Source organism: Equus caballus, chromosome 9 (assembly GCF_041296265.1).
Source record: "Equus caballus isolate H_3958 breed thoroughbred chromosome 9, TB-T2T, whole genome shotgun sequence".
Taxonomy (NCBI): Eukaryota; Metazoa; Chordata; class Mammalia; order Perissodactyla; family Equidae; genus Equus; species Equus caballus.
This window is the reverse complement of record NC_091692.1, coordinates 17,179,899-17,193,055: the sequence shown is the minus strand read 5'-3', so window position 1 is coordinate 17,193,055 and position 13,157 is coordinate 17,179,899. Positions and strand designations below refer to the sequence as shown.

The 13,157-nt window shown below is 37.8% G+C and overlaps 1 protein-coding gene across 1 annotated transcript in view; it reads left to right on the top strand.

The window, feature by feature from the left end:
* The window catches only part of PREX2 (phosphatidylinositol-3,4,5-trisphosphate dependent Rac exchange factor 2), a 278,353-nt gene extending 267,570 nt beyond the window's left edge, over window positions 1–10,783 (top strand). Inside the window, exon 40 of the mRNA XM_023648497.2 lies at window positions 5,192–10,783. Coding sequence (XP_023504265.1) covers window positions 5,192–5,237 — 46 coding nt within the window. The 3' untranslated portion in view covers window positions 5,238–10,783. The remainder of the gene's footprint in view (window positions 1–5,191) is intronic.
* The last annotated feature ends 2,374 nt before the right edge of the window (window positions 10,784–13,157 follow it).

Below are 13,157 nucleotides of genomic sequence, written 5' to 3'. Positions count from 1 at the left end.
GAAGTCTTGACATTATTTCCATTTTACAGTAGAATAATTCAAAAACATGGTTGAATTCAAAAACAAAAGTCCACATAGGTACTACTAAAATCTGTATTCCAACTGTGCCAAACTACGAAAATGCCATTTTCATTTATTCTTTTATGATTGTACATGCTGTTCCCTCTGGCATGATTGCCTTTCTCAACTGTGTCTGTATGAAAAACTCCTATTTAACCACAGAACCCAACTTACATGTCATTTTCCCCCAGAAGTCTTGGCTGAGTTTCCTTCTTCTTTGTGCTCCCTTAGCATCCTGAATATTGATATTATAGCCCTTATCATATTGTGTTGCAATATATTGTTACATATCTCTTTGCCCAACCTAAATATGAATTTTCTGGAGGCAAGGAATATGTTTTTTGATTTTATTTTGCTCATCATAGTGCCTACATAGTGCAGACATCGAATATCTGAACTGACTTCAAGAACGTGTCAATGAATAAATCAATGAGTGAGTTTTTTGTTTGTTATTGTACCAAATATTCAAAGTTCATACATCATCATAAGAAAGGACTCTAATACAACTTTAAAATAAATGAACATGGGAACAGCCATCAAAGAAATGTCATTAATTTGATTTCCCTGATGACGTTAGGGTAGGCAGTCATCTATCTTGAAGTAGGGCAAAGCTAAACAATTCCTTTTACATTTGATTGTTTTTATACATTTTCATTTTAAGAAAAAGCAAATTCCTCCAAGCACTGTCACAGACAAGATACTCTCTGTTTCCATTTACAAGCAGTTACCGGAGTCAGAATGATGACTGGAGCATTTATGAAGTTATATTTCTTTCTGGAAAACTATGTGGGCAGTGAAAGGACTTTCAAAAGGGAAAATATATTTTCTCCCTGAAAATGGATTGAGCACTCGTGTTCTAATTGCATTTATTTTTAGTGCGGACTCCTAACTCTATTTAATCCTGAAGTCTTGTTAATGTTATCTTTCATAGTTGATTGGATCAGAATCTAAGACTTTCTGTTGCTAAAGAATCCTTTCACATCGGCATTCTCTCTCTGGCACCTTGAGCAGACATGGTATACTTGGATAATAGACCCAGTGAAGTGTTAAAGTTCCAATAAGAAAACAAGATAATGGCTCATGAAGGTCGTCTTAGCTAGAGCTTATAAACACTAATAAACAGTGGGGTTACGATAAGACTTCAGCATCATGATCAATAAACCAAAGTGCAAGCTGAATACAAGAAAAGAAACTGATAAACTCGCTTTTTTCTTTATTGGGTTATGTTTTAAAACGCTTGAAATGGAACACAATAAAATGTGCCAGCTGTAAAGTTGACAGTGTTTACAAGAGAATAATAGCCCTGAGAGAGAAATCTGGAGTAATGTCTAAATTTTATTTTTTATCTATTCTTACACTTATTCTACAAATATTTATTGAAAACTTAAGAAGTGCAAAGCGCTCTGCTATGTCCCATGAGAACATCAACATGAGATCGAATAGTTCCGGCCCTCAAGGAGCTTTCAGTTAGAGAAAACCTATCTGTAAGAAAAGGTCAGATGTGAGAAGCTCTCTGAGGAAAGTGCGGGAGAGTGCTGAGGACCAGCGTGGAAACCAAGATTCCTGCCCCAAAGACAGCAAATTGAAGAACCCATTCAGCTCTCAAGGCGAGGCCGTCCATAGGCAAATCCGGGGTAATGTTTCTGGAAAGGTCTTCATGGAGATAAGGTTTGCTGAGATAATATTTGGTTCAAATCCCCAAACAATCTCTATCATAGTTTTCCTGTCACTTTCTTTCATTTTTTTAAATTCACTCAGCAAGCATGTATTGAATTGCTGCTATGTTTGTGGATGGCAGGTGCTTTATTAAAAACTAGAGATAAAGACATAGGCACTCCCACCAGTCAGTGAGGTGCCGTAGAGTGACCATTGCGTAAAATGAAAACGGTAGATGGCGTGTAAGAACTGGGACAGAAGCAGGCAGAGATTGCCTATTGAGAACACAAGGAAGAGGCACGTAACTCAGCTGCAGGATGGAGAGGGGAGGTTCCAGAGTATTCCTGGCCAGTTAGCATGGTCATAGGTGTCCAGTGGAGCTGATGGAACGGCAGCAACACCCAGAGAACCCGTCGCATTCTGAGAACCACAGCTAGATCCCTATGACTGATGGTTGAATGTGATTTAAGGAAGATGCAAAGTGAGGCCAGCGACACAGGCAGGGGCTGGATCAGGAGGAGACATACAAGAGTTTTCATTTTCACCTGAGGACAAGGGAAGCATTAAGAAACAATCTTACCATCAGGAGGATTTAAATTCTAGAATCTCTCTCTGGAAAGCTTAGGAGTATCCATCTGAGGACAGCTAAGACTGAAGGCAGGAGTTCGAAAGGAGATTATTGTAGTATTGAAGATGAGGATGAGAGAATGGATTAGAGACATATTTAGAAGACAGAATTTGTAGTCTTTGGACACCACTTGGTTGAAGGAGGTTAGGGAAAAGGAAGATGCTAGGATGATCACCTGATCTTTGGCTTGGGTGACAAGGGGTGTATGGTTCTAGTCATGGAGATAGCAGATACAGGAAAAAGAACATGGGTAGGGAAAAGATGATGAACTCAACGTGGTAATATCACGACTAAGGCTCAATGGACCATCCATCTGGAGTTTCTTTGTGAGCAGTACAAACACCATTCTTCCTCCTAACTTCATACATTGGCTCTTCAAAACAATAGTCATATCTTCATCAAGAACCAAATATTACATCCCAGATGTAGTGGCACACTGGTCTTATTTTCTCTTCCATTACAAAATCCAGAAACTGTTGTGTGTAAAAGCTTGATTTTCTTTGTTTGTGTAACTGGGAGGCAGCATGCTATAGTGGCTAAAAGTGAAAACAAGGTTTTGAGACCCAGGTCCTGCTGTATGACCTTGTTTAGTCAGGTCCTCTATCCTCTGAGACAATTTCTCATCTAGGAGATGGGCAGAATTACCTGGGACAGAAAGATGAAGGGTGTAATCTGTAGACTGAAGTTGGAAAGTTCTGCTCTCTGCCCATTTGGATTTGGGCTGGAAATACCAGCTCCAAGATGGCCGCCTGAGCTCAGACAGGACAAGGAGAAACTGGAGCCAGAAACAACCCTTTTTCATGCAGGGCCACTGGTGGGTGTGCGTGGAGTGAGAATACAGCAAGGGCCCCAAAACGTTGGGCCAACTAAGGCCTCCTGTTACCTAAGAATTTAGCTGCCAAAAACCAAATGCCTCGGTGCAGAGCCAAAGTCCAGCTCTTACCTATTCCATTTTACTTCCAAACTTCCTCTGCCCGTTGTAAATTCCCAAAGCCCCGCAGTTTCCATTACAAATGTGTCTGAACTCAAATAACCCCGAGTCCCTTCCAGGAAGCCTCACTGAAGCTGAGTCTGCCCAGCTCCACAGTGCACAGAGCTATTACTTCATTAGGTGGTCACAGGGAGCAGCTTTTTCACCAATTTGCAAGGCAGACATTTCAGAGACTCCTCTGCCCAGTGGCATTAGTTACATTAGGTGCAGTGGAAGGTAATGGCTTGTGATGGCTCAGATCTCACAGGGTGAGGCATTTGCCACCCAGCTTACTGTCTGTTCGCCCTGAGTAGGGCCACTGTGCTTTTCACTCGTTTGGCAGCACTGTCAGGGAAGTAAGAGGATAGAAACTAAAGAGGAAGAGAACTTGCCAAGCCTTCCATTATTCCAGCTCTGGGAATGCAATTTGAAACAACGCTATACCCTTCGGCTGCAAAAGCAGCTTTGAAGTAGACCAGCTCAATTTAATGTATTCTTTTCTCCGGGAAGAATGAAATATGCTTTTCTGATGTGAGATGTCCTTATTTCAGGATTCATTTTCTTCCATGGAGCCGACATGCAGAGTATTAACCACCTTTCAGACTTGAAATGCATTTTGCAAACCTCCCGAGGCAATAACTTCTTCTATGTGTTTCCAGACCAGGAAAGTCCATTTTGTTAACCAGGTTTCCAACACGATATTGAATCTTTCTCATTCTTGCTTCTTCGATTTAGAATTAGCATGAGATTAAATGTTGAAGGGAGAGGAAACTCATAATTTGCTGAATTTGTCAACAAGTCATTTAAAGTGTGTTCAATTTTATGTGTAAAAGGGAGTGAATTCCCACAGCTGCCGCTAGGTGTGGAGTGCTTTTAAAAAGGAGCAAAGTTGAAATCTGCACCTTATATTTTCAGATCATCAGACTAAGCTCTGAAGTCTGCCCGGCATGGCCATGGGCCCTTCTGAGGATGACAGGCATAGTCCAACCGCCAGCCGCTTTAGGTCAGCTGATACATTCTCAGGCTATGCTTTAAATCCTGGGTATGCCCTGTGCCATCGCTGTTACGTCTGTTATGTCCCTCTTCACTTTGGTTCTGGAATTAGGATTCAACCATTTCAGAGAATGTGGAGCCCTAGAGTTTGTGTAATCTTAGTTCGGTCCCCCGAGCTTTGCCTCAGTGCCACATGGTCTCAAACAAGTAGACCTGGGATGTAATGAGGGAGCACCTCCAGGCATCTCCACTAGTTCAAATGGATTTTTTGACCCACTTGAGTCTCCACCTGATTCTATTGACTGGTGAGTAGGGGATGGGCAGAGCTAGGTGGATCTTCCTTAGGAAACACCAGCAAATTGTGCCTTTCATATTCAGGCCACAGGACTCTGCCACGTCAGCCTATCCCTAACCAACTGCCTGTACCAGTGGGGTGGTACAAAATGAAGCAAATTTCTAAAACTGGTCAGCAAATCAGTACACCCCGTTGAGATAGGTACTATCTGGCTACAATATAATCATGATAGACGTGATGGTAATTATCATAATAATATCGTATCCTAGAATTCGGAAAATCGATTTTGCTACGAGCAAGGTGAACAGCTGGGGTTGGCAGCGCTGAAACAGAAGCAGCTGGTGTAAAATTGGCAGCATTTGTTAATCGATAGTCATCCAGATGTGCAAAGAGACATTGGTGTTTTCTAAATAATAGAATGGAAATTTTAGAGTTCGCTAATTCATATGCAGTTTTTAGGGAAATAGGCAATACGATCGTGACTCTCAAACAAGGAAATTGTTGTCAATGTATTTTTTATAAAAATAGAAACATCTCAGGTAATGTCAATACGCTGGGCCATTGTCACTCTTTCCCTTGCCTTTTCTAGGCTGTACAAGCTGTGTGAGCCACCTCCCGCGGCTGGAGAAGAATGAAGAGAAATCCCAAGGATCCAGAAAAGCGGAAGCTCTGAGCACTGGGCTAGACAAAGGACACGCTGGTGAATCTTCTCCACCCACGATAAAGGAATGCATTTTTTCTCTAAATCTTTCCCCATCGTGTAAATAACAAACGTTCAGCCTTGTACTTAGATATTTGTGGTGGAAATGGGTAGGACTTCATGCAGACAGCTCCACTTTGCAAACTGATCTCTCTCTGTTTTGACATGAACTGTTCATTTTTAGAGTAAAATTCATCCATGGAAATTACAGAAAAAATATCAGAGATGAAGTTAACCATCGTGCCTCTTCTCCCATTTATTAAAATTATTTTGTGGTGTTTGTTTTCATCGTCTCCGAATGTAACCATGTAATAATGGCTATTTCCATTTGAAGAAGTCTGTCACTCAAGAAACGTGGCCGCCCTTTCCAGATCATCCTACAAAAATGTTACAGACAGTGTCAACTGGGTGCCGTAGGTTTTCAGTCTCCCGCTTGCATCAGAGGAAGTCGTTTCTGTGTGGGAGGTGACGAGCACCCTTTGCTCTTTCTCCTAAGGGCATATTTCCCAGTAGAGAAGAGAGCTAACTGAGGCCTCCAGCAAGACCTTCTTCCAGCTGCTTCCAGATATCCTTTATGCTCACAGACAGTCCCAGCGAGCCGGTGTTGTCGTTGGTCTCTGAAATGGGCTGGCTTCCTTGGGCCATGTATGCTGGTGCTGTGCCATGGGTGGCCAGGGGGTGCGGAGAGAAGGGGATCAGGGAGGGACAGGAGAGGAGACTAGGGTGAAAGAGGGAAATATAAGCCTATTTAAAAATTCAGTCTTTAACTTAGAAAGATACCTAAAACTCTTCGTTTTAGCAAGGCTTTCACATGAGATATCAGACTCTTAAGAGAATACACCACGCTCAGTATTTTTCTATCAAGGTAAATGTATAAGATATGAAAATAAAGCTTTATTTGTTAAACTTTAAAAAGACTGTTACAGACCTTAATTTACGGAAGCACAGGTGTATTCTGTTTTCGTTCTAAAGTGTACGTAATGTTTATCATTTTTACATTGATAAAATAACATTGTTTTTTAGCATCATAAATACAGTAATACTGATTTTAAACCTATAATTTTCAAAACAATTAAAATGCCCTTACTATGGTTGTGATAATTATACAGATTTAGACTTATTTAGTATGTGAAATGCTTTTCATAACTAAAGTATATACAAACTATTATTAAATTTTAATTTCTGAAATTTGATAGTGATTTTCAAATTGTCATTAAAAACCTTCATCACTAGCAGTTGTGTATTGAATAATAGAAATACCATGTTATATATGTATGAGGTGTTTATGTACTGGTCAAGGGAATAATTGTTATTTGGCACAGAAGCACTCAAAGATTTTTGTGATAAGTCCATATGTAGAATGAAAAATAAAGACCAACATCAGAATTTTCAAAGAAGAAGTTGAACACTTTGAATTGAATGAAGATATGACCTTAATGTACGTCTCTTTATTAAGTATATCCTTAACTTTCAGAGATTTAATATTCTTGATGTTATCAGCAAGTGATCCTGACGGTCCATGACATTAGTAAATTGTGACTTTCCTGTACTGAAACTTTGACTACATTTACTACAGGGCTAATGAATGAAGGAAACTGATTAACTAGCAAGTACTTTTCATATTGTTGTTACTGTTTCCTAACCATCATCCTGGAAGCAGTCCATCCTCATTAGAGGCACGAAGGGGTCGCTTAAACATTTCAGTTGTACTTTGTTGTGTTTCGTTGGGGAAATTATCTGCTATTTTAGTATTCACAGATTAGCATATTTTTAAGGATGTAATCTCTATATAATAGGATGTGCTTAACATTGTTTTAAGGCTTAAACAGTGTAAGTGTATCATCTGTCAGAGTGCTCTGCATTTGTTAAATGCTCAGAAGTTAGTAATGACTCATTATCAGCAGTCACTGTGATTTTTGATTGTGATAAAAATGGTAGCTAACACTCAAGTAGTTTCTAGTTGCCGGGCATTACCTCTGAGTATGTTACCCGTACTTCGCTGTTTTTGCCTCACTGATCCTCATAACAACGACGTGGGGTGGTACTCTTTTCATCACCCCCATGTTACAGTTGGAGAACTGAAGCAAAGAACAACCCAGTGACTTGCCCAAGACCACACAGCTGACAAGTGACAGAACCAGGATTTGTTTGAACCCAGGAAGTCTGCCTCCTGAATACACTATGCTGCTTCTCATTGTTAATATAAGAGCTATTGTAATATTACCAATTATTTGCTAGTAAAGTTGGAGTTAAGTGGGATCTGTTGCCATTAAATTATACATCTTATACTGAGAAAAAGACTGAATGGAAATATTTAAAATATGTAATGGAAATATGTAAAATCTTTTTAAGATATGAGAATCGTAGGATCTCCTGGACATTTTACCATTTTGGATATGCATTTGGAGGTAACCCAATGCCATTGCAATCTGAAAAAAATATAGATTAGATTCCTCATAATTGAAGAGAACAGTTTTAGATATGTTTGGAAAGTCTGGAATTGTACATCACGTAAAATTTGGCTATGATCCCACAACAATGATAACAGTAAAAAATGTCTAATAAATGAATGGATGAAGACAATTTTTCAATACCACAACATACCTCTGTGTGACATTGGACATTTAACTGGCCTTGAGTTTTTTGAATGGCTTTACTTAAATGCTGACATGCTCCTCTGCAACCAGTGTACCTTTAAATGTTCCTGAAGCCTGCTAACAGTTCTTCCACGTTCTGGGTTTGGACAGCTGCCTCTCTCCACCTAAAAGGGAAGCTTGTGCATAGAAATTTTGGTTCTTAACATGAGACCTGATGCAAAAATAATCGTTAACTAGTAATTCATAATCAATACATCTTAAACATTCCATTATATCTTATAAAGTTTTCTAATATTAAATATTACAAAATTTAATATAATATTAAAAGTATGAGCAATGGGAGGAGACAGGAATTTTACATCTATTTTCATTACTATTTAACAAGGAAGAAAGAAAGAAGAAACAGAGGAAGAGAGAAAGAAAGAAATTCCCTACTAGTTTTCATTATAATGGATATGTAATGTTGATTTTAGAGTCTAACCTTTGTTTTATGAACCAATATCCCAATCCTAGAAGTCTCACATTATTTTCTGTCTCCTTAAATCATATTTTTGCGATGTCTCAGATTCCCAGTGCCTTCAATGGCCATTCTTCTTGTAGCAACAATGTTCAATTTAAAATTAGGTTTATTTCTCATGATACTATAAGATATATGCCATTGTACTGAGATTGATTCTGAGTCTATTAATTTAAATTTTGTATTAGTTAAATTCAGAATGAAATGAAGTTGACCTTGGCACTGACTGTAAAAGCCAAGGAAATGAATGGGTAAACAAATCCTGAGGGGCATATTAACTAATTTAAGAAAACAAACTGTTTTCAACCCTTTGGGCACATACGTGTTATAGTCAAAATTAATATTTATTGACTGGAAACATTCAGTTGAGAGTTAGTTACTCTATGTATTTAAAAATAATACATGTGTCTTTAAAATACTAAAGCATTTTTTCATTAGTTTATGTAGATCTTTTCCTTTGTAGCATGATTTAGTGCAGATTAGCAGGCGTATTTTTATTCAGGTTTATTTTTGAAAAACATAATATTGCAATTTAAAATGAATAACTTTATTTTGCTTTACATTTTACTTTAAAGGTCATTTTTAGATTTTCTTCACTAGTGGTATTTACTAATATTGAAACTAACCTTTGGTATATGACTAAATTGCTTCTGAATTTTTAGAACCTATGTTTAATTTTTTAAAACTTATTTTAAGTGAATTATTGTAGTAAATTATAGTTTAATTACTTTCTCAAAGCCAACAGTAGTCATTTTATTAACATGTATATATGTTAACCAGTTTGTTGAATGAATTGTCAGTTGTCCTGCTTAAGTATGAAAGCAAAAGCTTTTGAAATGGCTTAGGATGATCTAAACTTTGATTAAGAAAAATATTCTGTTTTCTGGCAAATTTTTGTCGTTTTAGGGATGGGCCTCAGAAAAGTTTCACCCTCCATGGAGGGGAATAAGCGGGGAAAAGTTACAAGAGGAGTCTGGGCTAAGAATGGGCTCAGACTAATTCCTGTCATATGTAGTGGCCACAGCCTTCCTCGGTGCAGCATCCCGTAATAGTTATTATGGTGAGTCTTTGGTTTTAGAAAAATTTTCCTGCTTCAGAGCTTTGCCTTTAACAGTGTTCTTAGCATTCATATCCCCAAGTTGCACATGCGAGGAAGACTGTGGAAGGATGGCTGTGCATCCTCTAGCTGTTGCTACGTAGACACGTGGCCCGCTTCACTCAGGATGGCTTGCTCCTCTCCCTGAGAAGAGAGATCTAAAATCTACTAAGTCTACTAAGATATAGATAGCTACATCTATATATACATTTATAAATATATATTTCCTACTTTTTGTCTTTATGAAAATACATTATAAAACTTACTTGGATTCTTATTTCCTGTTTTGTATGAAGATATGTAAAATGGAGTTGTTCAATATATTGGATGTCTGTTCTGTGGACATCAGAGCTATCTAAATATGCAGAAAGCATACCTGGTAGTGCATCTTTGGGTCACTGACACTAGTTTGCTACTTGATCCCAAGTCAATTTGCCTGGCTTTGCCATCCTGAAGAAGTAGCTGATTAAGAACAAAATTGTTGAATTTTTAAGTGACATTTGTCCTAGAAATAGAAATCTTTGGATAGTTAGCTTGGGGTGCAAATAACAGAATAAATGTCATCTACTAGTGTATTCATTCAACGAATGTGTTTGAGAATTCACTTTGTACAAGCCATGGCCGGTGGGCCTCATTTGTGTGTCAGATATGTTTGGCTGGACAACCTTCACATATCTCTTCTGTGTTACTGACTGCCTGTATCTTTTACTTGAAATGACATTATTTGTAATACAAACCTATTCTAATACCATGTAGGTATATATACAGTATGAAGTCAAGAATACTAAGTCGGTAAAATGCTTTAGAAAACATACATTTAAATTTGAATATCTAATGCCTCAAGCAAATTTATTAGAGTTTCAGATGAATCTATATTTTTGTAACTGCCAAGTACAAAAAAGAAAATAAGTAGAACATAGCTTTTTGCTTAAAAAATATTTTTATAAGTATTCATTTACATAGTATTCATTATTTTAAATAATAAAATATCAAATTGGTTCTATAAATAGTAATTCCTTTGAATCTATCCATATTTAACATTGTATAACATTCAAAATATAATGACAAATTTCAGCTGAATGTGTTATAGTAGACTATTTTTCTTTGTAAAATATGCATGTAACATAGTTTCAATCACTCAGTATTTTATGTATGCTTACAGTGATCAAAGTGTATTATGTATATCATTTATTTTTGGCTGCATAAAAGACTATAATAGTAACATTGTATCATAAATGTCAATAATAATAAAGTGAAATGTAGTATGACCATTTCAGTTTCTATCCGTTTAAATTTAACCAATTCATATCATGTTCTTACCTGTTTGGAAGACAAAAACCCATGAAACATGGATTTTTCACCCTTTAAGAATTCATAGGCACGATAGAAAGATGGGACTTGTGCTGTTCCCTGAATTAGCTAGGCAATCTATCAAGATTTATTCAATGGTTGCTGTGTATAAGCCCCTGTCCTAGTTGCTGAGGGTGTTATAAATGCATATAATTCCCAAACTTTGCAGTTAAAGAACTTGGTATATATAGGTGGTTAACACAGTACAAAAACCAAAATGGTAACTACCTACATAAGACAATACACACTAATACAAAATGAGAGGCAAGGCAATGAGAAATGTGTACTAGAGAAATTCAAAGAATTTAGATTCAGTGCAACATCTCTTTATTGGGCATCTAGGAATTACTTACCAGGTACTGAACTAAGCTGGATATTTAGTATTTAGAAACACATATATGACTCTTGCCCTTATTGCATTTATAGTCTAGAAGGGGAAGACACTGATACGAAAAGACAAAAATGATGAGAGAAGGCTAGGTCAGCCTTCAGGATGCCTCAGATTAAGCAATAGAAGGGAATGGCAACCATGTTAGGGAGAACAGCATGAATGAGTGCAGTGAGATGCAAATGCAACAGATGCTTTGGTGAGATGGTGAGTGGATCAGTCTGGAGAGAGGATTAAGATTTGCAGATTAGAAAGAGATATGGCTAGAAAAGAAGGTTGGGTCTGGATGCTGTTGGTCTCTGAATGCCAGGCTAAGAAGTTTGGACTAAAAAATGTGTATGTTGTCGATTGGTAGGCTACCTCTGAAAAGTCAAAAGAAATAATCATTGGAGGAAACAAAAACCGATAACTAGATTTTACTTTGTGGAGATTGCTGGTGTACTCTGAGATTGCAAATTTAATGCAGGAACACAAAGAAAATGGAATCCGCAAGCAAAGGCTGTTTTAGAAAAGCACTCCAGGCCCCACTGTTGCAGAGATGCCATTCAGTGAGATACACACAAACATAAACACACACACAAAGTATTTCGTGGTCAAAATAAGTTCAAGAAACACAGAATTAAACAGGTTTCTTTAATGTAGGATTTCTCTGACCTTTTAATGTAATTATGAAAATCATGACCTTGGAGGAGAGAGATGGTATGCCGTGTTTCCTAAACTTACTAGAAGATATTTGTTAATATTTTCTTGGAATACACATATTCAGCAAAGCACAATATGAGAAAACTATTTTGGAAATTTCATGAAAACACGAAGGGGGAAATAAAGGTAAATACGTTAATAGGAGATGGCGCAGCCTTTCCTGAGGGGGGTGCTGTGAAAGCTTAAAGGAAGAAATGACAAATACTGACATATGAACAGTGACAGAAGATTAGAATTAAAAGCAGGTTGAGATATTGTTACTTTTATTGTTTCCCAGTTCATCTAGGTTCAGGATTTTAGGAGCCGGGAAGAGCTTATTCCATAGAGAAATGCAAATATCTCCTTTCTAATCATTCCAGCTCTGTGGTATGAGGAGATAGTGGAGTAGAGGACACTTTATCACGTCAAAACTTGGCTCTAGTTTGCCATGTTTTCTGAACCAAATTTGTAATTCTCAGTGATCATGCCCAGGGTATCTTGAGTTAGATGACCTAAAAGTAAAAGACTCACAAAGAATATTTAAAAATATGCTGTATGTGGAGTCTTCGAGACTTCCATTGGTTGGCCATTTGAACATGATCAGGAGGCAAATATTTCACTGGGTGTTTGAAGCTAAGTCTTGATAATATCAACCGTCAGGTCATCTCCAAGATTCCTTGGGATCAGGAATTTTCCAGATCTAAATGTGGGCCCCTTCCCTGTTAATTAAAGTGGTTATATTGAAGGAAGTTTCAGTACAAGACTGTCTAGAAATTCAGCAAGTCACAGAGTTCTTAGACTCTGTGCCCTTGACGCACTGTGTTGCTTTCATTTAGGAGAGGCCCGTGAACTCCCTGCCAGAAAAGTGGTAAAATATGTTCTTCCAGGGCTGTGTGCTCAGAGAAAAGGGCAGTGAGCACCACATGATATAATGCAGTGTTCTGTTTAGGGCATTTTAGTTCAGAAGGATGAAGACGAGGATATGAATGATGCTCGAAGAATGACTAAGGACACGCCGGGATTGAGTGCCAAGAATACTGGGTCTACTAAAAACTGCTGCTGCTCGCGTTGCCCACATGTTGGCTCTCAGTTAAATACGTTTACCTCGGAGGCTGCACATTAGTTTGTTACCTAACTAGCAATGAAGGATCTGGAAACTGTAACCAAACACAAAAGAATAGGCGCAATGATGATATAAAAAGAGCTTTTTATACACAGCCTTTGAA